The 25,075-nt window shown below is 36.9% G+C and overlaps 2 protein-coding genes across 3 annotated transcripts in view; one reads left to right on the forward strand and one right to left on the reverse strand.

The window, feature by feature from the left end:
• The window catches only part of LOC143518327 (uncharacterized), a 61,315-nt gene extending 36,616 nt beyond the window's left edge, over positions 1 to 24,699 (forward strand). The window contains exons 7-13 of the mRNA XM_077010765.1: positions 11,175 to 11,276; positions 12,333 to 12,434; positions 15,950 to 16,045; positions 16,275 to 18,186; positions 18,295 to 18,363; positions 21,712 to 21,777; positions 21,963 to 24,699. Coding sequence (XP_076866880.1) covers positions 11,175 to 11,276; positions 12,333 to 12,434; positions 15,950 to 16,045; positions 16,275 to 18,186; positions 18,295 to 18,363; positions 21,712 to 21,777; positions 21,963 to 22,177 — 2,562 coding nt within the window. The 3' untranslated portion in view covers positions 22,178 to 24,699. The remainder of the gene's footprint in view (positions 1 to 11,174; positions 11,277 to 12,332; positions 12,435 to 15,949; positions 16,046 to 16,274; positions 18,187 to 18,294; positions 18,364 to 21,711; positions 21,778 to 21,962) is intronic.
• Positions 1 to 25,075, reverse strand: part of fibcd1b (fibrinogen C domain containing 1b) — a 143,352-nt gene that overhangs the window by 98,093 nt on the left and 20,184 nt on the right. The gene's annotated exons all lie outside the window — the stretch shown is intronic.

The following is a 25,075-nucleotide window of genomic DNA, read 5'->3' on the forward strand; positions in this document are numbered from 1 at the left end:
TAGAATAACTTCTTACTTCAGTCCACTACAGAATGAACAGGTTATGTAGTGACTTCATGATTTTATCCTTTGAAGATTGCAAATGTTTTTTACCATTGTAAATTACAAATAGTTGTAAAAGTGCAATGTCCTATCTTTACTCCTCTACAAAATGGTCAGTGTGTAACATTTCGATTTTGTCCAGTTCAGTTTTTGTCATAGTTTTGTAAATGTATTGCTAGAGTTTGGGTTTTAGTCTAACTGTACACCTCTGCATAATAGTGTGAGTAATAATGTCCTGAATGTGTCCATTGGAGTTCCTTTTACCATTGCAAATTAAGAAAGAGCTTTGTGTCCTAACTTTACTCCACTCCAGAATAGACATTCTGTGTATCAACGTCCTGATTTTGTCAGTTGGAGGTTTTGTCTTACTATTGTATACTTAAGAATAGGTGTTTGGCCTTCGTCCTAACTTTACACCACTTCAGAATGGATAGTCTGTGTATCAACGTCCTGATTTTGTCAGTTGGCAGTTTTGTCTTACTATTGTATATTTAAGAATTGGTGTTTCACTCGTCCTAACTTTGTACAACTTCAGAATAGTGTGTGTAACAATGTCTTGATTTTGTCCATTGTAAATGTAGAAGCAAACATTGATAATTAGGTTCTCATTTCAATGAAAACTGCAGTTGTTTAGTGATTTGAAGACTTCCAGATATCCATATGTTAAAAATAAAGAGTTTTGGGACGTATCACAGTACTGAAAAAAAAATATATCTCTTGTAAATGTGTCCACAGATAATAAATGAAAGCAGTTCTGTGCCAACTACATCTCACGGCAAGGGGAAATACAGCCTTGACCCAACTGCGAATGATCAGGCTCGCAAAGCCTCTGAGTTGGTAAGTTACGCATTCATTATCTATTCTAAATTGCTTTGTCTTGACAATATTAACATAATGTAATGTTAGCTTATTCCCATATCTTTTTCTTACAATCCAGTTACCCATTTCATTATAGTGTAAGAAACTGCACAGAGAAGTTAATATGATCTTTGCATTCAGTCATTAATTGATGGCTTGATGATGGGTTTAGAGATCTTTAAAAGTTGAAGAAAAAAGTACAACAACATTATGTCCAGTACAAACTCACTGAACATTACAACATGCTTGTACTTGCTTAGAATAACTTCTTACTTCAGTCCACTACAGAATGAACAGGTTATGTAGTGACTTCATGATTTTATCCTTTGAAGATTGCAAATGTCTTTTACCATTGTAAATTACAAATAGTTGTAAAAGTGCAATGTCCTATCTTTACTCCTCTACAAAATGGTCAGTGTGTAACATTTCGATTTTGTCCAGTGCAGTTTTTGTCATAGTTTTGTAAATGTATTGCTAGAGTTTGGGTTTTAGTCTAACTGTACACCTCTGCATAATAGTGTGAGTAATAATGTCCTGAATGTGTCCATTGGAATTTCTTTTACCATTGCAAATTAAGAAAGAGCTTTGTGTCCTAACTTTACTCCACTCCAGAATAGACATTCTGTGTATCAACGTCCTGATTTTGTCAGTTGGAGGTTTTGTCTTACTATTGTATACTTAAGAATAGGTGTTTGGCCTTCGTCCTAACTTTACACCACTTCAGAATGGATAGTCTGTGTATCAACGTCCTGATTTTGTCAGTTGGCAGTTTTGTCTTACTATTGTATATTTAAGAATTGGTGTTTCACTCGTCCTAACTTTGTACAACTTCAGAATAGTGTGTGTAACAATGTCTTGATTTTGTCCATTGTAAATGTAGAAGCAAACATTGATAATTAGGTTCTCATTTCAATGAAAACTGCAGTTGTTTAGTGATTTGAAGACTTCCAGATATCCATATGTTGAAAATAAAGAGTTTGGGACGTATCACAGTACTGAAAAAAAATATATCTCTTGTAAATGTGTCCACAGATAATAAATGAAAGCAGTTCTGTGCCAACTACATCTCACGGCAAGGGGAAATACAGCCTTGACCCAACTGCGAATGATCAGGCTCGCAAAGCCTCTGAGTTTGTAAGTTACGCATTCATTATCTATTCTAAATTGCTTTGTCTTGACAATATTAACATAATGTAATGTTAGCTTATTCCCATATCTTTTTCTTACAATCCAGTTACCCATTTCGTTATAGTGTAAGAAACTGCATAGGGAAGTTAATATGATCTTTGCATTCAGTCATTAATTGATGGCTTGATGATGGGTTTAGAGATCTTTAAAAGTTGAAGAAAAAAGTACAACAACATTATGTCCAGTACAAACTCACTGAACATTACAACATGCTTGTACTTGCTTAGAATAACTTCTTACCTCAGTCCACTACAGAATGAACAGCTTGTGTAGTGACTTCATTTTTTTATCCTTTGAAGATTGCAAATGTCTTTTACCATTGTAAATTACAAATAGTTGTAAAAGTGCAATGTCCTATCTTTACTCCTCTACAAAATGGTCAGTGTGTAACATTTCGATTTTGTCCAGTGCAGTTTTTGTCATAGTTTTGTAAATGTATTGCTAGTGTGTAGGTTTTGGTCTAACTGTACACCTCTGCATAATAGTGTGAGTAATAATGTCCTGAATGTGTCCATTGGAGTTCCTTTTACCATTGCAAATTAAGAAAGAGCTTTGTGTCCTAACTTTACTCCACTCCAGAATAGACATTCTGTGTATCAACGTCCTGATTTTGTCAGTTGGAGGTTTTGTCTTACTATTGTATACTTAAGAATAGGTGTTTGGCCTTCGTCCTAACTTTACACCACTTCAGAATGGATAGTCTGTGTATCAACGTCCTGATTTTGTCAGTTGGCAGTTTTGTCTTACTATTGTATATTTAAGAATTGGTGTTTCACTCGTCCTAACTTTGTACAACTTCAGAATAGTGTGTGTAACAATGTCTTGATTTTGTCCATTGTAAATGTAGAAGCAAACATTGATAATTAGGTTCTCATTTCAATGAAAACTGCAGTTGTTTAGTGATTTGAAGACTTCCAGATATCCATATGTTAAAAATAAAGAGTTTTGGGACGTATCACAGTACTGAAAAAAAATATATCTCTTGTAAATGTGTCCACAGATAATAAATGAAAGCAGTTCTGTGCCAACTACATCTCACGGCAAGGGGAAATACAGCCTTGACCCAACTGCGAATGATCAGGCTCGCAAAGCCTCTGAGTTGGTAAGTTACGCATTCATTATCTATTCTAAATTGCTTTGTCTTGACAATATTAACATAATGTAATGTTAGCTTATTCCCATATCTTTTTCTTACAATCCAGTTACCCATTTCATTATAGTGTAAGAAACTGCACAGAGAAGTTAATATGATCTTTGCATTCAGTCATTAATTGATGGCTTGATGATGGGTTTAGAGATCTTTAAAAGTTGAAGAAAAAAGTACAACATTATGTCCAGTACAAACTCACTGAACATTACAACATGCTTGTACTTGCTTAGAATAACTTCTTACTTCAGTCCACTACAGAATGAACAGGTTATGTAGTGACTTCATGATTTTATCCTTTGAAGATTGCAAATGTCTTTTACCATTGTAAATTACAAATAGTTGTAAAAGTGCAATGTCCTATCTTTACTCCTCTACAAAATGGTCAGTGTGTAACATTTCGATTTTGTCCAGTGCAGTTTTTGTCATAGTTTTGTAAATGTATTGCTAGAGTTTGGGTTTTAGTCTAACTGTACACCTCTGCATAATAGTGTGAGTAATAATGTCCTGAATGTGTCCATTGGAATTTCTTTTACCATTGCAAATTAAGAAAGAGCTTTGTGTCCTAACTTTACTCCACTCCAGAATAGACATTCTGTGTATCAACGTCCTGATTTTGTCAGTTGGAGGTTTTGTCTTACTATTGTATACTTAAGAATAGGTGTTTGGCCTTCGTCCTAACTTTACACCACTTCAGAATGGATAGTCTGTGTATCAACGTCCTGATTTTGTCAGTTGGCAGTTTTGTCTTACTATTGTATATTTAAGAATTGGTGTTTCACTCGTCCTAACTTTGTACAACTTCAGAATAGTGTGTGTAACAATGTCTTGATTTTGTCCATTGTAAATGTAGAAGCAAACATTGATAATTAGGTTCTCATTTCAATGAAAACTGCAGTTGTTTAGTGATTTGAAGATTCCAGATATCCATATGTTAAAAATAAAGAGTTTTGGGACGTATCACAGTACTGAAAAAAAATATATCTCTTGTAAATGTGTCCACAGATAATAAATGAAAGCAGTTCTGCGCCAACTACATCTCACGGCAAGGGGAAATACAGCCTTGACCCAACTGCGAATGATCAGGCTCGCAAAGCCTCTGAGTTGGTAAGTTACGCATTCATTATCTATTCTAAATTGCTTTGTCTTGACAATATTAACATAATGTAATGTTAGCTTATTCCCATATCTTTTTCTTACAATCCAGTTACCCATTTCATTATAGTGTAAGAAACTGCATAGAGAAGTTAATATGATCTTTGCATTCAGTCATTAATTGATGGCTTGATGATGGGTTTAGAGATCTTTAAAAGTTGAAGAAAAAAGTACAACAACATTGTTAGGTCCAGTCCAAACTCACTGAACATCACAACATGCTTGTACTTGTTTAGAATAACTTCTTACTTCAGTCCACTACAGAATGAACAGGTTATGTAGTGACTTCATGATTTTATCCTTTGAAGATTGCAAATGTTTTTTACCATTGTAAATTACAAATAGTTGTAAAAGTGCAATGTCCTATCTTTACTCCTCTACAAAATGGTCAGTGTGTAACATTTCGATTTTGTCCAGTTCAGTTTTTGTCATAGTTTTGTAAATGTATTGCTAGAGTTTGGGTTTTAGTCTAACTGTACACCTCTGCATAATAGTGTGAGTAATAATGTCCTGAATGTGTCCATTGGAATTTCTTTTACCATTGCAAATTAAGAAAGAGCTTTGTGTCCTAACTTTACTCCACTCCAGAATAGACATTCTGTGTATCAACGTCCTGATTTTGTCAGTTGGAGGTTTTGTCTTACTATTGTATACTTAAGAATAGGTGTTTGGCCTTCGTCCTAACTTTACACCACTTCAGAATGGATAGTCTGTGTATCAACGTCCTGATTTTGTCAGTTGGCAGTTTTGTCTTACTATTGTATATTTAAGAATTGGTGTTTCACTCGTCCTAACTTTGTACAACTTCAGAATAGTGTGTGTAACAATGTCTTGATTTTGTCCATTGTAAATGTAGAAGCAAACATTGATAATTAGGTTCTCATTTCAATGAAAACTGCAGTTGTTTAGTGATTTGAAGACTTCCAGATATCCATATGTTAAAAATAAAGAGTTTTGGGACGTATCACAGTACTGAAAAAAAATATATCTCTTGTAAATGTGTCCACAGATAATAAATGAAAGCAGTTCTGTGCCAACTACATCTCACGGCAAGGGGAAATACAGCCTTGACCCAACTGCTAATGATCAGGCTCGCAAAGCCTCTGAGTTGGTAAGTTACGCATTCATTATCTATTCTAAATTGCTTTGTCTTGACAATATTAACATAATGTAATGTTAGCTTATTCCCATATCTTTTTCTTACAATCCAGTTACCCATTTCATTATAGTGTAAGAAACTGCACAGAGAAGTTAATATGATCTTTGCATTCAGTCATTAATTGATGGCTTGATGATGGGTTTAGAGATCTTTAAAAGTTGAAGAAAAAAGTACAACAACATTATGTCCAGTACAAACTCACTGAACATTACAACATGCTTGTACTTGCTTAGAATAACTTCTTACTTCAGTCCACTACAGAATGAACAGGTTATGTAGTGACTTCATGATTTTATCCTTTGAAGATTGCAAATGTCTTTTACCATTGTAAATTACAAATAGTTGTAAAAGTGCAATGTCCTATCTTTACTCCTCTACAAAATGGTCAGTGTGTAACATTTCGATTTTGTCCAGTGCAGTTTTTGTCATAGTTTTGTAAATGTATTGCTAGAGTTTGGGTTTTAGTCTAACTGTACACCTCTGCATAATAGTGTGAGTAATAATGTCCTGAATGTGTCCATTGGAGTTCCTTTTACCATTGCAAATTAAGAAAGAGCTTTGTGTCCTAACTTTACTCCACTCCAGAATAGACATTCTGTGTATCAACGTCCTGATTTTGTCAGTTGGAGGTTTTGTCTTACTATTGTATACTTAAGAATAGGTGTTTGGCCTTCGTCCTAACTTTACACCACTTCAGAATGGATAGTCTGTGTATCAACGTCCTGATTTTGTCAGTTGGCAGTTTTGTCTTACTATTGTATATTTAAGAATTGGTGTTTCACTCGTCCTAACTTTGTACAACTTCAGAATAGTGTGTGTAACAATGTCTTGATTTTGTCCATTGTAAATGTAGAAGCAAACATTGATAATTAGGTTCTCATTTCAATGAAAACTGCAGTTGTTTAGTGATTTGAAGACTTCCAGATATCCATATGTTGAAAATAAAGAGTTTGGGACGTATCACAGTACTGAAAAAAAATATATCTCTTGTAAATGTGTCCACAGATAATAAATGAAAGCAGTTCTGTGCCAACTACATCTCACGGCAAGGGGAAATACAGCCTTGACCCAACTGCGAATGATCAGGCTCGCAAAGCCTCTGAGTTTGTAAGTTACGCATTCATTATCTATTCTAAATTGCTTTGTCTTGACAATATTAACATAATGTAATGTTAGCTTATTCCCATATCTTTTTCTTACAATCCAGTTACCCATTTCGTTATAGTGTAAGAAACTGCATAGGGAAGTTAATATGATCTTTGCATTCAGTCATTAATTGATGGCTTGATGATGGGTTTAGAGATCTTTAAAAGTTGAAGAAAAAAGTACAACAACATTATGTCCAGTACAAACTCACTGAACATTACAACATGCTTGTACTTGCTTAGAATAACTTCTTACCTCAGTCCACTACAGAATGAACAGCTTGTGTAGTGACTTCATTTTTTTATCCTTTGAAGATTGCAAATGTCTTTTACCATTGTAAATTACAAATAGTTGTAAAAGTGCAATGTCCTATCTTTACTCCTCTACAAAATGGTCAGTGTGTAACATTTCGATTTTGTCCAGTGCAGTTTTTGTCATAGTTTTGTAAATGTATTGCTAGTGTGTAGGTTTTGGTCTAACTGTACACCTCTGCATAATAGTGTGAGTAATAATGTCCTGAATGTGTCCATTGGAGTTCCTTTTACCATTGCAAATTAAGAAAGAGCTTTGTGTCCTAACTTTACTCCACTCCAGAATAGACATTCTGTGTATCAACGTCCTGATTTTGTCAGTTGGAGGTTTTGTCTTACTATTGTATACTTAAGAATAGGTGTTTGGCCTTCGTCCTAACTTTACACCACTTCAGAATGGATAGTCTGTGTATCAACGTCCTGATTTTGTCAGTTGGCAGTTTTGTCTTACTATTGTATATTTAAGAATTGGTGTTTCACTCGTCCTAACTTTGTACAACTTCAGAATAGTGTGTGTAACAATGTCTTGATTTTGTCCATTGTAAATGTAGAAGCAAACATTGATAATTAGGTTCTCATTTCAATGAAAACTGCAGTTGTTTAGTGATTTGAAGACTTCCAGATATCCATATGTTAAAAATAAAGAGTTTTGGGACGTATCACAGTACTGAAAAAAAATATATCTCTTGTAAATGTGTCCACAGATAATAAATGAAAGCAGTTCTGTGCCAACTACATCTCACGGCAAGGGGAAATACAGCCTTGACCCAACTGCGAATGATCAGGCTCGCAAAGCCTCTGAGTTGGTAAGTTACGCATTCATTATCTATTCTAAATTGCTTTGTCTTGACAATATTAACATAATGTAATGTTAGCTTATTCCCATATCTTTTTCTTACAATCCAGTTACCCATTTCATTATAGTGTAAGAAACTGCACAGAGAAGTTAATATGATCTTTGCATTCAGTCATTAATTGATGGCTTGATGATGGGTTTAGAGATCTTTAAAAGTTGAAGAAAAAAGTACAACATTATGTCCAGTACAAACTCACTGAACATTACAACATGCTTGTACTTGCTTAGAATAACTTCTTACTTCAGTCCACTACAGAATGAACAGGTTATGTAGTGACTTCATGATTTTATCCTTTGAAGATTGCAAATGTCTTTTACCATTGTAAATTACAAATAGTTGTAAAAGTGCAATGTCCTATCTTTACTCCTCTACAAAATGGTCAGTGTGTAACATTTCGATTTTGTCCAGTGCAGTTTTTGTCATAGTTTTGTAAATGTATTGCTAGAGTTTGGGTTTTAGTCTAACTGTACACCTCTGCATAATAGTGTGAGTAATAATGTCCTGAATGTGTCCATTGGAATTTCTTTTACCATTGCAAATTAAGAAAGAGCTTTGTGTCCTAACTTTACTCCACTCCAGAATAGACATTCTGTGTATCAACGTCCTGATTTTGTCAGTTGGAGGTTTTGTCTTACTATTGTATACTTAAGAATAGGTGTTTGGCCTTCGTCCTAACTTTACACCACTTCAGAATGGATAGTCTGTGTATCAACGTCCTGATTTTGTCAGTTGGCAGTTTTGTCTTACTATTGTATATTTAAGAATTGGTGTTTCACTCGTCCTAACTTTGTACAACTTCAGAATAGTGTGTGTAACAATGTCTTGATTTTGTCCATTGTAAATGTAGAAGCAAACATTGATAATTAGGTTCTCATTTCAATGAAAACTGCAGTTGTTTAGTGATTTGAAGATTCCAGATATCCATATGTTAAAAATAAAGAGTTTTGGGACGTATCACAGTACTGAAAAAAAATATATCTCTTGTAAATGTGTCCACAGATAATAAATGAAAGCAGTTCTGCGCCAACTACATCTCACGGCAAGGGGAAATACAGCCTTGACCCAACTGCGAATGATCAGGCTCGCAAAGCCTCTGAGTTGGTAAGTTACGCATTCATTATCTATTCTAAATTGCTTTGTCTTGACAATATTAACATAATGTAATGTTAGCTTATTCCCATATCTTTTTCTTACAATCCAGTTACCCATTTCATTATAGTGTAAGAAACTGCACAGAGAAGTTAATATGATCTTTGCATTCAGTCATTAATTGATGGCTTGATGATGGGTTTAGAGATCTTTAAAAGTTGAAGAAAAAAGTACAACATTATGTCCAGTACAAACTCACTGAACATTACAACATGCTTGTACTTGCTTAGAATAACTTCTTACTTCAGTCCACTACAGAATGAACAGGTTATGTAGTGACTTCATGATTTTATCCTTTGAAGATTGCAAATGTCTTTTACCATTGTAAATTACAAATAGTTGTAAAAGTGCAATGTCCTATCTTTACTCCTCTACAAAATGGTCAGTGTGTAACATTTCGATTTTGTCCAGTGCAGTTTTTGTCATAGTTTTGTAAATGTATTGCTAGAGTTTGGGTTTTAGTCTAACTGTACACCTCTGCATAATAGTGTGAGTAATAATGTCCTGAATGTGTCCATTGGAATTTCTTTTACCATTGCAAATTAAGAAAGAGCTTTGTGTCCTAACTTTACTCCATTCCAGAATAGACATTCTGTGTATCAACGTCCTGATTTTGTCAGTTGGAGGTTTTGTCTTACTATTGTATACTTAAGAATAGGTGTTTGGCCTTCGTCCTAACTTTACACCACTTCAGAATGGATAGTCTGTGTATCAACGTCCTGATTTTGTCAGTTGGCAGTTTTGTCTTACTATTGTATATTTAAGAATTGGTGTTTCACTCGTCCTAACTTTGTACAACTTCAGAATAGTGTGTGTAACAATGTCTTGATTTTGTCCATTGTAAATGTAGAAGCAAACATTGATAATTAGGTTCTCATTTCAATGAAAACTGCAGTTGTTTAGTGATTTGAAGATTCCAGATATCCATATGTTAAAAATAAAGAGTTTTGGGACGTATCACAGTACTGAAAAAAAATATATCTCTTGTAAATGTGTCCACAGATAATAAATGAAAGCAGTTCTGCGCCAACTACATCTCACGGCAAGGGGAAATACAGCCTTGACCCAACTGCGAATGATCAGGCTCGCAAAGCCTCTGAGTTGGTAAGTTACGCATTCATTATCTATTCTAAATTGCTTTGTCTTGACAATATTAACATAATGTAATGTTAGCTTATTCCCATATCTTTTTCTTACAATCCAGTTACCCATTTCATTATAGTGTAAGAAACTGCATAGAGAAGTTAATATGATCTTTGCATTCAGTCATTAATTGATGGCTTGATGATGGGTTTAGAGATCTTTAAAAGTTGAAGAAAAAAGTACAACAACATTGTTAGGTCCAGTCCAAACTCACTGAACATCACAACATGCTTGTACTTGTTTAGAATAACTTCTTACTTCAGTCCACTACAGAATGAACAGGTTATGTAGTGACTTCATGATTTTATCCTTTGAAGATTGCAAATGTTTTTTACCATTGTAAATTACAAATAGTTGTAAAAGTGCAATGTCCTATCTTTACTCCTCTACAAAATGGTCAGTGTGTAACATTTCGATTTTGTCCAGTTCAGTTTTTGTCATAGTTTTGTAAATGTATTGCTAGAGTTTGGGTTTTAGTCTAACTGTACACCTCTGCATAATAGTGTGAGTAATAATGTCCTGAATGTGTCCATTGGAGTTCCTTTTACCATTGCAAATTAAGAAAGAGCTTTGTGTCCTAACTTTACTCCACTCCAGAATAGACATTCTGTGTATCAACGTCCTGATTTTGTCAGTTGGAGGTTTTGTCTTACTATTGTATACTTAAGAATAGGTGTTTGGCCTTCGTCCTAACTTTACACCACTTCAGAATGGATAGTCTGTGTATCAACGTCCTGATTTTGTCAGTTGGCAGTTTTGTCTTACTATTGTATATTTAAGAATTGGTGTTTCACTCGTCCTAACTTTGTACAACTTCAGAATAGTGTGTGTAACAATGTCTTGATTTTGTCCATTGTAAATGTAGAAGCAAACATTGATAATTAGGTTCTCATTTCAATGAAAACTGCAGTTGTTTAGTGATTTGAAGACTTCCAGATATCCATATGTTAAAAATAAAGAGTTTTGGGACGTATCACAGTACTGAAAAAAAAATATATCTCTTGTAAATGTGTCCACAGATAATAAATGAAAGCAGTTCTGTGCCAACTACATCTCACGGCAAGGGGAAATACAGCCTTGACCCAACTGCGAATGATCAGGCTCGCAAAGCCTCTGAGTTGGTAAGTTACGCATTCATTATCTATTCTAAATTGCTTTGTCTTGACAATATTAACATAATGTAATGTTAGCTTATTCCCATATCTTTTTCTTACAATCCAGTTACCCATTTCGTTATAGTGTAAGAAACTGCATAGGGAAGTTAATATGATCTTTGCATTCAGTCATTAATTGATGGCTTGATGATGGGTTTAGAGATCTTTAAAAGTTGAAGAAAAAAGTACAACAACATTGTTAGGTCCAGTACAAACTCACTGAACAACACAACATGCTTGTACTTGCTTAGAATAACTTCTTACTTCAGTCCACTACATAATGAACACGTTGTGTAGTGACTTCATGATTTTATCCTTTGAAGATTGCAAATGTCTTTTACCATTGTAAATTACAAATAGTTGTAAAAGTGCAATGTCCTATCTTTACTCCTCTACAAAATGGTCAGTCTGTAACATTTCGATTTTGTCCAGTTCAGTTTTTGTCATAGTTTTGTAAATGTATTGCTAGAGTTTGGGTTTTAGTCTAACTGTACACCTCTGCATAATAGTGTGAGTAATAATGTCCTGAATGTGTCCATTGGAGTTTCTTTTACCATTGGAAATTAAGAAAGAGCTTTGTGTCCTAACTTTACTCCACTCCAGAATAGACATTCTGTGTATCAACGTCCTGATTTTGTCAGTTGGAGGTTTTGTCTTACTATTGTATACTTAAGAATAGGTGTTTGGCCTTCGTCCTAACTTTACACCACTTCAGAATGGATAGTCTGTGTATCAACGTCCTGATTTTGTCAGTTGGCAGTTTTGTCTTACTATTGTATATTTAAGAATTGGTGTTTCACTCGTCCTAACTTTGTACAACTTCAGAATAGTGTGTGTAACAATGTATTGATTTTGTCCATTGTAAATGTAGAAGCAAACATTGATAATTAGGTTCTCATTTCAATGAAAACTGCAGTTGTTTAGTGATTTGAAGATTCCAGATATCCATATGTTAAAAATAAAGAGTTTTGGGACGTATCACAGTACTGAAAAAAAATATATCTCTTGTAAATGTGTCCACAGATAATAAATGAAAGCAGTTCTGCGCCAACTACATCTCACGGCAAGAGGAAATACAGCCTTGACCAAACTGCGAATGATCAGACTCGCAAAGCCTCCGAGTTGGTAAGTTACGCATTCATTATCTATTCTAAATTGCTTTGTCTTGACAATATTAACATAATGTAATGTTAGCTTATTCCCATATCTTTTTCTTACAATCCAGTTACCCATTTCGTTATAGTGTAAGAAACTGCATAGAGAAGTTAATATGATCTTTGCATTCAGTCATTAATTGATGGCTTGATGATGGGTTTAGAGATCTTTAAAAGTAGAAGAAAAAAGTACAACAACATTGTTAGGTCCAGTCCAAACTCACTGAACATCACAACATGCTTGTACTTGTTTAGAATAACTTCTTACTTTAGTCCACTACAGAATGAACAGGTTATGTAGTGACTTCATTTTTTTATCCTTTGAAGATTGCAAATGTCTTTTACCATTGTAAATTACAAATAGTTGTAAAAGTGCAATGTCCTATCTTTACTCCTCTACAAAATGGTCAGTCTGTAACATTTCGATTTTGTCCAGTGCAGTTTTTGTCATAGTTTTGTAAATGTATTGCTAGTAGGCTTGTCACGATACTAAGAATTACAACTTCGATACGATACTTAAAAAAATATTGAAATTCGATACCATTTTCGATACCAAAGTCAGATACTGTGCTAATTTTCGTTTTAAAGCCTTTTTATTTTTTTCTAAACAAACAAATGAATGTTGCTTTGTGTTTGAAAATGCTTGAAATTGTAACTACATTTCACAACAAATAGGTGTCTGACTGATCAGTTCTCTTGTATGACGTTAACAAATACGAGCCTCTTGTAATTCCAGGACGAAACATGAGATAACGTGAAGACGTTAAGATTGGGCGTTTTGAAAATAAACCACCATTAAATAATGTGGTAAAAAAAGCGAATAATTTCGAGTATATGTATAAATATTTAACTTAACTTATCCCAACAAACATCCAACGTCAGAAAGACGTTAAAATCATGTCTGTATCACGTCGGTCAGTCCAGACCCATTTTGCATGTCTGGTGGACGTTCAAAACTGGTTCAAAATCTGACAGTGTGACTAGGACCTTAACCTTAACTTAACATGGACATCTATGACGAGTTTTCTATCTGAACGTCTGACTAGGACCTTTATTGGATGTCAGTGAACGTGCAAAAACTGAAACTGAACGACAGTAATAGACGTCAAAAGACGTTTAAAAAAGACGTCGCAAAAACTTTCATTCTGGCTTTTCAGTGGACGTCTTTTGAACGTCTGACAAAGTGTCTTTGCTCGTGCTGGGAAATATTGAAATGGATCTTGAAAGTGACATACAAGTGTTTGAATTCCACAAGGTGTATGAACCCTGCAAACAGGGTTGCCAGGTCCTACAAAAATATCCAGCCCAAAGTCAGTGTAATTTGTTGAGCGGGGGGGTTGGCGAAGTGTAAGTTGTTGAGCGGGGCGGTTAAAATTGACACTATTTAAGTATTATATCGCTTGTAACTCCCGCGGTGGCCCAACTCAAAAGTAGCCCAAAAAACCGCACCCCGCGACCCCAGAATTTTTACCCGCGGAAGGAGTTTCAAACAAGCCCAATTTGGCATGAAAACCGCGAACCTGGCAACACTGCCTGCAAACATAACTTTGTTCATCGCGCTGAAGCGCGGCGCACGCGAGGTCGTGCACCTCTCGAATTTTGTAACTTTGGGCGTGCCGCGCTTCAGCGCAATGAACAACGCCATGTTTGCAGGGTTCATACACCTTTATAAGGTGGATGTAACGTGCAAGAACTAGGAGAAGGACACAGATGCTGCTGAGAGTCAGATTTATTGGTAGGAGTTTCCTCCCGTCTCCTAACCTGATCGGCTCGAATCGCTCTTGAACGGCGAGGCATTTCATTTACATTAACACTCGGAGCTTCAGACAACGAAATACTGCGAATGCAATGGTAAAACTCCTTGAGTGAACAGTAGTACACAGACTAGTTAACTAACACCTCTCAGACACGACAAGGAATACAAAAATACGAACGAGTTATTACACAAACAGTAAACAAACAAACGCATTCAAAAAGGACAATACAATAAACCGGACTAACGCAAAACAGACCTGGCGAAATCAACTAACTTCACTAACGAACCATCAGGAAACAATAACGCGTTGACTCAATAAAGAGTACAAAACCAAACATAGGATGATCTGCGAAACAACTCGAAACAAATCTAATTGAAAGGACCAAACGCTGAACATACAATGATCAAAGTTAAACACCAACATGATTAACGTCTTCACGTTCTCTCATGTTTCGTCCTGGAATTACAAGAGGCTCGTATTTGTTAACGTAATACACACTGTTCAGTCAGACAGCTATTTGTTGTGAAATGAAGTAGTTACAATATCAAGCATTTCAAGTACTTTAGCCTACATTCCAGCACTTTTCAAACCTGAAACACAAAGCAGCATTAAAATGCTAATTCCCCTTTTGTTGAGGGGTGTTTATTTTATACTACCACATATAGTTTCGGACAACACTGCAAAGCGGAAAGTATAAACGCCTCCACCGCTCGTTCACGCGAGGTGGGCGGAGTCGAGCGCTGTGGTCACTCAACCAGGCTTTAGCGCCCTTCGTTGAAATGTTCCAAAAGCACCGCTTGCAAACTGGTTTGTTCATGTCCTTCGGTTTTCCATCTATATCTGCTTCGAATCCAACAGCACTGCGTTTGCTTTAGCTGCCATTTTAGCATTACAAACTGTCCTGTGCATTACGGCAGCTTGGGTGGGTCAAACGAAAGCGCATTTTATGTAAAAAGAATCGATACTTAAGAGAAACGAGTATTGTACCGTTTCAGAATGTTCAGTATCGATACATATCGATATATCGATTTTTTTGACAACACTAATTGCTAGTGTGTGGGTTTTGGTCTAACTGTACACCTCCGCATGATATTGTGAGTAATAATGTCCTGAATGTGTCCATTGGAGTTTCTTTTACCATTGCGAATTAAGAAAGAGCTTTGTGTCCTAACTTTACTCCACTCCAGAATAAACATTCTGTGTATCAACGTCCTGATTTTGTCAGTTGGAGATTTTGTCTTACTGTTGTATACTTAAGAATAGGTGTTTGGCCTTCGTCCTAACTTTACACCACTTCAGAATGGATAGTCTGTGTATCAACGTCCTGATTTTGTCAGTTGGAGGTTTTGCCTTACTATTGTATACTTAAGAATTGGTATTCATCTAGCTTTTTGCCTATTTCCTTTCCTTACAATCAAGTTACCCTTACAATCAAGTTACATTATGGGTTATAAGCCTTTATTAGGTCCAGGGCAAACTCACTGAAATCATGATGTGCTCGTACTTTCTTGTAACTAGCCATTTCCCCTCCAAAATACAATTTTTCTTATACTTAAGTGACCTTTAGTGCAAATAAACTACATGGATAATGTGAAATGAACTTTCAATTCTGGCAGTAATCAATGGAATTTATCGAATTTGTTTAGACTTATTTCTAACTTCAGTCCAATGATTAACATGTAAAGATGTGGTAAGCCAATTTAATTATTTTTTGTACATTTTTCTACAGGTATTGGATGAATTTAAGCCTTCACAGGCAAAAATATCACGTTACAACCCATCAATTTCTATCTCAAAACAGAAGACAATTGAAGACAATGAAGAGGTACTTTGTAAATCAGTTCAATTGTAATACAGGTATAATTAACAGTATGAGTCCTTTAGTCAGTTAACGATCACTGAATTACATAAAAAACCGTTTTCTGTATTTTCTTACAAACTATATAGCTACCAAATATACATTTTACTGCATTATTGTGTTCTAAAATAAATGTAATGTTATGTGGTGCTTTGGTGACTAAAATCCAAGTATTTTCATTTTTAATTATTTATAGGTTTCGAGTGACATGGATTGTTCTGACAACACTGACTATGATGATGTGGACTATGTACCTGATACAAGTGATAGCTCCACAGAGAGCAGCTTCTCCAGCAAGCAATACAGCACTTCTCCAAAGCCCTATCCCAAAAAGAAAATTATCAGCTTTCCTAAATCTCAACTAGAACAGGAATCCTATGAAAACGTTGGCAGATCATCCACAGCTCATGATGAGTCTACATATGTCGCATCAATGCCAAATTCTAAAAATAGTTGGCGATATAACAAAAAGCAGTTTTGTTACTTCTGTGAAAAGCCATACTCTAAAATTTCCAGACACTTAGAGTTTGTACACAGCAATGAATCAGAAGTGGCAAAGGCTTTTAGCTTCCCAAAAAATTCTAAAGAGAGAAGAGTGAGATTACGACACTTGACAAACAGAGGAAATTTCTCTCATAATGCCATGGTCATGCAGAAGGGGAGTGGAGAGATTGTTGCATGTAACCGCCCCAAAACCTTAAAACATCCACAAGATTTTACACATTGTTCACATTGTCACGGTCTGTACTCCAGGAAATCACTGTGGAGACATGTAAAAATCTGCCCACAGAAACCAGAACAAGTTGCTAAAACTGGGAGAAAAAGAGTTGCGTCTCAGAGCTGTTTTCAATGCCCCTCTGAAGTCAGTGAAGGTCTTTGGAAGATTGTGTGTGAAATGTCCCAGGATGAGATCTCAGCAGCTGTGAGACAAGACAAGTATATAATACTTTTTGGAGAGCAAATGTACAATAGACTAAAATCAAATCCAGGGAAAAATGAGTACATCAGACAAAAAATGAGAGAGATTGCACGACTTCTTTTAAAAGCAAAACAGTTGACTCCTCTATCATGCATGGAGGACTTCATTAAACCATCAAATTTTCCACATGTAATTGCAGCTGTAAGAGCTGTGGCAGGGTATGATGAGCATGGAAATACATACAAAATACCCTCATTGGCATTAAAGCTGGGCAACAGCTTGATGAGAATTTCTTCTTGTGTAGAATGCAGTGCACTAATTTCTGGGCAAGAGCAGGCAGCAAAGAGTGCCCAAAGCTTTAGAAGACTCTACGAAGCCAGATGGAATGAGGTAGTTTCATCTTCAGCACTGAATACTCTTACTGAGGCCAAATGGAACAAGCCCCAAGTGTTGCCCTTTACTGAGGATGTGAAGAATTTGCACACATTTTTAACTAATGAGCAGAGGAATGCCAAGAGTACCTTGCTTGCAGAGCCCAATGCAAAAAGATATGCAACTCTTTGCAAACTGACATTAAGTCAGGTCATTCTGTTTAACAGAAGGAGAGAGGGTGAAGTTTCTAAGATGCCACTTAAAAATTATATCTCTCGAGTGAAGACGCAGTTGCAGCAAGATATTGCCCTGGGTCTTAGTGAGTTTGAAAAGAAACTCTGTAGCCATTTTGAAAGAGTTGAAATTCGCGGTAAGCGAGGTAGAAAAGTGCCAGTTCTACTGACACCTGACATGGTCAGTTCTTTGGATGCTCTCATCAGAATGAGACAAGAGTTTGTACCTGCCGAGAATGGCTTCCTTTTTGCACGGCCAAATGCTTTGACAAGTTATCGGGGGGCTGACTGCATTCGAGAATATGCCAACGCTAGTGGCACTAAAAATCCAGATGCCATTTCTTCTACACAGTTGCGTAAGCAAGTTGCCACATTGTCAGCGGTTTTAAATTTGAAGGAGCATGAGATGGATCAACTGGCAAGCTTCATGGGCCATGATATCAGAGTGCATCGGGACTTCTATCGTCTTCCAGAAAGCACATTGCAGTTGGCAAAAATGAGTAAGCTTCTCCTTGCCATGGAGAAAGGGAAGCTGAAGGAGGTTCATGGACTTAAGCTGGATGATATCGTGATTGACCCCATGGGTAAGTGATATAAATTAACCCGATCAGTCTTGTTTTTTGTATCCTTAGCTATTGTTACACATTCTCATGTTTATGTAATCTACTAAATGATGGTTGTCATTTTGCTAGATGAAGTAGATGTGTCTAGTGATGCTGAACAAAATGAAGAGGCAATTTCTACAAATCAGGAACCTTCAGGTAAGAATTCTAAGGATGGTTGTAGTACTGCATTTTGATTTGAACATGGGGGGTAAAAGCACTTAATTTTAACTTGTTAACATATTGTTAAAATAGACCACAGTAAGCTGAGTTTTGGCCTTTGTGTATGTAGTTTATTTTGTAAGTATACTGCTCAAAAAATAAAGGGAGCACATCCTAGATCTCAATGAATAAAATATTCCAGTTGAAAATCTTTATTTATTACATAGTGGAATGCATTGGGAACAAAATAACAAAAAATGATAAATGTAAATCAAAATTATCCCATGGAGGTCTGGATTTGCAATTATACTCAAAATCATAGTGGAAAATCAAATGACAAGCTGATCCAACTTCAGTGGAAATTCCTCAAGACAAATTAAAATGAGGTTCAGTAGTGTTTGTGGACTCCACGTACCTGTATGACCTCCCTACAACACCTGGACATGCTCCTGATGAGACGGCAGATGTTCTCCTGAGGAATCTCCTCTCAGACCTGGATTAAAGTGTCAGTCAACTCCTGGACAGTCAGTAGTGCAACATGGCGTTGGTGGATGGAATGAGACATGATGTCCCAAATGTGCTCGATTAGATTCAGGTCTGGGAACAGGCAGGCCAGTCCATAGCTCAATTGTCAGATTTGATCAAGTCAGTCCAAAGATATTCACATTTAAATTGGCCCTATTTTTAAATGCAATTAACCTAAAACGAAAGGAAATCTTGTGATCAAGAAATGTGCGCTAGTTTTAGCATGTGGCCGTGCCCGCTGTTATCATGGTTCATCGGGCCAACACGTTGTCTTGGGACCCTTAAAAAACTACCTTAAACTGTACAGACTGGGATAAAACTTCAGGAAACAATAAAGAAGAATATAATGTAACGGTCTGCTTATCTATTAATATCTTTTGAACAGTTCCACAATGTTTTTGAATGGTCCAAACGTGAAATTAAAATTCAAGCAGGGTCAAAAAGAAACAGAAGCGCAAAATGCGAATTCTTCTAACGGGATGAGAGAAAGTGGACATTCAGTTATGTCATATTAGGAAAACTCTGGGAAGTACCTCCTACAAACCGATGAAAACAGTGATTTTTTTTACCACGCGTTTGCGACCACTGATTTCGCTTAGACAGTGCGACCAGAGAAAAATGGCCGCAGCATTTGTGCGGCCCTCCAAATAAATGCCTCCCCACACCATTCCTGACCCACTGCCAAACCAGTCATGCTGAAGGACGTTGCAGACAGCAGAACATTCTCCATGGTGTCTCCAGACTGTGTCACATCTGTCACGTGCTCATTGTGAATCTGCTCTCATCCGTGAAGAGCACAGGACACCAACGGTGAATCTTCGAATCTTGGTGTTCTCTGGTAAATGCCAATCTCCCTGCACGGTGTTGGGCTGTAAGCACAAGCCCCACTTGTGGACATCAGGCCCTCATACCTCCCTCATGGTGTCTGTTTCTGACAGTTTGAACAGAAACATGGATATTAGTGGCCTGTTGGAGGTCATTTTGCAGGGCTCTGGCACTGCTCCTCCTGTTCCTCCTTGCACAAAGGAGGAGTTAGTGGTCCTGCTGCTGGGTTGTTGCCCTTCTAAGGCCCCCTCCATGTCTCCTGGTGTACTGGCCTGTCTCCTGGTATCTGCTCCATGCTCTGGACACTGCTGTCAGACACAGCAAACCTTCTTGCCACAGCTCACATTGATGTGCCATCCTGGATGATCTGCACTACCTGAGCAACTTCTGTGGATTGTAGACACCACATCATGCTACTACCTCTATGGTGAGAGAACTGACAAAATGCCAAAGTGACCAAAACATCAGCCAGAAAGGATGAGAACAGAGAAAAGGTCTGTGGTCTCCACCTGCAGAACCTCCTTTATGGGGGGTGTCTTGATATTTGCCTCTCATTTCTACCTGTTTTCAGTTCCATTTGCACAACAGCAGGTGAAATTGATTCACGATCAGTGTTGCTTCCTAACTGAACAGATTGGTTTAAAAGAAGTGTGGTTGACTTGGAGTCACATTGTGTTGTATAAGTGTTCCCTTTATTTTTCTGAGCGGTATACAAAATAATATTAATTTAATCTTATTGGCATCTGTTTTTGAATATAGACTGGCTTACTAGTTTACTCAATACAATTTCTTTGAACCTGCAGTCACTGCTCATTTTATAATGATCACCTACCTTAACGCTCCACTACACAACTCAGTTACCGAACACAGGACCATTGCAGTGCATATATTTGGTCAGTGAATCCTTCTCAGCACAGCGGAGCCACATGGTGGTACTGCTATGAGTGTTGTTAGGGTTTTTACACACATCTGTGTCTAATAAGACTCTGTGCTAGTCAGAGTGGTCCACTACTATGGCCAGAAAACTATAATCTCTTGTTGGGATTGGGGTTAGGTGCCTTGCTCAAGGGTACCTCAGTCTTGGCCTCAGGCCTGGGAATCAAACCCACAACCCTCCGGTCACAAGACCAGTTCCCCATCATCAGACCATGATGGCCCCTGTGTATAAGTCCAATTATTTATTGTTAAACCAATCCTCAGTGCCAGTAATGAAAATGGATTTTTATATATTTATCCATATAACTTTTTACAGTGTATGATGGACAGAGTAGTGGTTAGAGCTGTTCTCAGTCAGTACAGCTTTTCATTCTGTGTCGTGGCAGGACGGTTATTCCAGAGATAGACTGGGAGGTCTTCAGCACTCACTGTAGTGCTGCTGATGAGTAGAGGGGTGTGTGATACTTGTAACTTTTTGTCTAGCTGTCTCACCTCACAGTAGGCTCTCTCATCACTTGATCCAAATGCTAAGATGTTTAGGGACAGTTATGGGTAGGCAGGATATACAGGCTCCAGGCTCAGATTGATGGAGTGGTATAACCTGTTGTGGAGTGTCTCTAGTGTCTGATGTTCAGTGAAGTCTAGAACCCAGTTGCACAATGGAGACTGTAATCCTAGAGTGGAGTTTGCAGACCAGCTCAGCATTAGCACTCTTTTAGTCCCGAAGCTAAAGTCAGTCAACAGCATTCTGACATTCTAGAAGTACTGACTGTAATTATTTGTGATTTGTGATGGCACATTGTGTTACCACGGTGATTGAACCACAAAACCAGTGCCACATACACTATCAAGTCAGTACCAACTCTGTGCTGAGAATTGACCAGCACAAATAATAACCAGGTAGCAGCAGGCATAAAGAGCTCAATTTTCCAATGATGTGTTATTGTATTGCTTTTACTTCATGCTGATCATGTTCTAAGTTGTAGCTTATTTGCTTACAAGATACTATGGTATTCAATATATCCAACCTAATTCTATTTTATATTTTAACACCTCAAGGCTGCCATCAGAATTTGGGAAAAGCAGAAAGGAATGATCCTTTGTCCCAAGGACAACTGAAACAAGGTATATTAGTTTAATTACACTGCTTTTAAACTCACATAAAGTAATGAATGATTACTATTTTATTTCATTGGAATGTAATGCCTCACAAACATTTAAAAGAAAAGCTTAAACTGATCTAGAATTTTATTTTAAACAATAGATGTCTGTTAAATTCCTTGTTAATGTGTATTTCTCAATTTGCACAGTGCCAAGAAAGAAAAGGACATGGTCTGCATCAGAAGTGCAGGCCATTGAGAGACACTTGATGAAATTTATCAGAACTTGTCAACTGCCAGGGAAAAAGGAGTGCGTTTCTTGCCTACTATCAGAACCTGTGGCACTTCAAGCAAGAGACTGGACTGCAGTGAAATTTTATATTAAAAACAGAATTACTACATTAAAAAGAAGTCAAACCAAGTAAAATTGATGTAGAGGCCGTAGGAGTGGTTTAAAGGATGTAGGGGCGATATAGAGGATATAGATGATGTAAGGGTGATGTAGAGAAATATGGGGTGATGCAGAGGGTTTAGAGAATTTTGACATTCATGAATTTACTGGCTTTTTAACGTGTATTAAAATGTATTTTTTTATTGTAAGGATATAGGAGTGATACGTGATACAAAGGACGTAGGGCTGGTGTAGAGGATGATATATAAGGACGTAGGGCTGGTGTAGAGGATGATATATAAGGACGTAGGGCTGGTGTAGAGGATGATATAAAGGACGTAGGGCTGGTGTAGAGGATGATATAAAGGACGTAGGGCTGGTGTAGATGATGATATAAAGGACGTAGGGCTGGTGTAGAGGATGATATAAAGGACGTAGGGCTGGTGTAGAGGATGATATAAAGGACGTAGGGGTATAGAGAAGGTAGGTGCGAAATGGAGGATGATGTAAGTGTGATGTAGAGGAACATGTAGTGGACTTAGGGCTGATGCAGAGGGTGTAGGGATTTTTGTTGTTCATGAATTTACTGGCTTTTTAAAGTGTACGTATTTTTTTATGTAAGGTTGTTAGAGTGATATAGATGATGTAGGGGCGGTGTAGAGGATGATGTAGGGGTGATTTTTGTCTTACCTTCATGAATTAACTTTTTTAAAAGTGTATTTTTTATTGTGGCAGTTATAAAAAATCGTTATTGTTATGCTATTTAAAGCAGTATTTCCTTGTATGTGACAAGTGTTAATCTCAAATTCTGGCCATTGAGAGACACTTGATGAAATTTATCATAACTTGTCAACTGCCAGGGAAAAAGGAGTGCGTTTCTTGCCTAATATCGTAACCTGTGGCACTTCAAGCAAGAGACTGGACTGCAGTGAAATTTTCTATTAAAAACAGAATTACTACATAAAAAAAGTCAAACCAAGTAAAATTGATGTAGAGGCCGTAGGAGTGGTTTAAAGGACGTAGGGGCGATGTAGAGGATATAGATGATGTAAAGGTGATGTAGAGAAATATGGGGTGATGCGGATGGTGTAGGGATTTTTGACATTCATGAATTTACTGGCTTTTTAAAGTGTATGTACTTTTTAATGTAAGGTTGTTGGAGTGATCTAGATGATGTAGGGGTGGTGTAGGGGATGATATAGGTGTGATTTTTGTCTTACCTTCATGAATTAACTTTTTTAAAAGTGTATTTTTTATTGTGGCAGTTATAAAAAATCGTTATTGTTATGCTATTTAAAGCAGTATTTCCTTGTATGTGACAAGTGTTAATCTCAAATTCTGGCCATTGAGAGACACTTGATGAAATTTATCATAACTTGTCAACTGCCAGGGAAAAAGGAGTGCGTTTCTTGCCTAATATCGTAACCTGTGGCACTTCAAGCAAGAGACTGGACTGCAGTGAAATTTTCTATTAAAAACAGAATTACTACATAAAAAAAGTCAAACCAAGTAAAATTGATGTAGAGGCCGTAGGAGTGGTTTAAAGGACGTAGGGGCGATGTAGAGGATATAGATGATGTAAGGGTGATGTAGAGAAATATGGGGTGATGCGGATGGTGTAGGGATTTTTGACATTCATGAATTTACTGGCTTTTTAAAGTGTATGTACTTTTTAATGTAAGGTTGTTGGAGTGATCTAGATGATGTAGGGGTGGTGTAGGGGATGATATAGGTGTGATTTTTGTCTTACATTCATGAATTTACCTTTTTAAAAGTGTATTTTTTATTGTGGCAGTTATCTATTCTTATGTTAAAAAATCGTTATTGTTATGCTATTAAAAGCAGTATTTCCTTGTTGTATGTGACAAGTGTTAATCTCAAATTCTGTTTGTAAAATGATTTGAAGAAATCTGAAATTTTAACTGTAAAGTAAAGAAGCTCATTACCACAGTATGCTTTGTCACATTTTTGCATTCTGATATGTTGTCACCTTTTATTATACAAATTCTGGGAACCAAAGCCACTGTAACATCCTCAATATATGCCAGACCTGGGCACTGTATGGCCCGCGGACCACATCCGGCTCTCTATTTTTGACCAGCCCAGCTCAGATTGTTAATAAATTAGAAGTCAAAAGTAAACGTGTGACCAATAGCTACCCAAAACAAAACTACACTTTATTTTGAAGGCAAGGGTTTTGTTTTTGTTTTTAAATTTGCATCTGCCCAGTCAGTTTGCTCATGCATCTTTACTCTAATGTGTCAGCAAATTTGTTGGACACCTTTCAAGAAATTTGCTCTTGGCTTTTCAATATGTTGGTGAACAGTAAAAAATTACTGTTATATTTATATAGAATGCAAGAAATATATGCACGGTAATGTCCCCACTTTTCATTATGTCCTTACTATGGTGGTTTGAACAAGAAAATTGAATGTATGTGTTATCATGTCCTGGGTTTTCACTAAAACTTGAAAATGTCCTAAGAATGCTGTGAAATTTCAGGTGTCTTAAAGAAACAAGTTGGAGAAGATCTCAACAGATGGGCTTGATGTGTGTATTTTTTGCAATGCAAAACTGTTTTCATCTCATTGCTAGACCCCTCAGAAAGGCATGTACCCATTTTGTAGGTTATTTTCAGGTGTCCTGACTTTTCACATAAACAAGTATGTGTGTGTGTGTGTGTGTGTGCATGTGTGTGTGTGCGTGTGTGTGTGTGCATGTGTGTGCGTGTGTGTGTGTGTGTGTGTGTGTGTGTGCGTGTGTGTGAGTGTGTGTGTGCGTGTGTGTGTGTGTGTGTGTGCGTGTGTGTGTGCGCGTGTGTGTGTGTGTGTGTGTGAGTGTGTGTGTGTGTGTGTAAGTGTGTGTGTGTGCGCGTGTGTGTGAGTGTGTGTGTGTGTGTGTAAGTGTGTGTGTGTGTGCGTGTGTGTGTGTG

This window comes from Brachyhypopomus gauderio, chromosome 7 (genome assembly GCF_052324685.1).
Source record: "Brachyhypopomus gauderio isolate BG-103 chromosome 7, BGAUD_0.2, whole genome shotgun sequence".
NCBI classification, from domain to species: domain Eukaryota; kingdom Metazoa; phylum Chordata; class Actinopteri; order Gymnotiformes; family Hypopomidae; genus Brachyhypopomus; species Brachyhypopomus gauderio.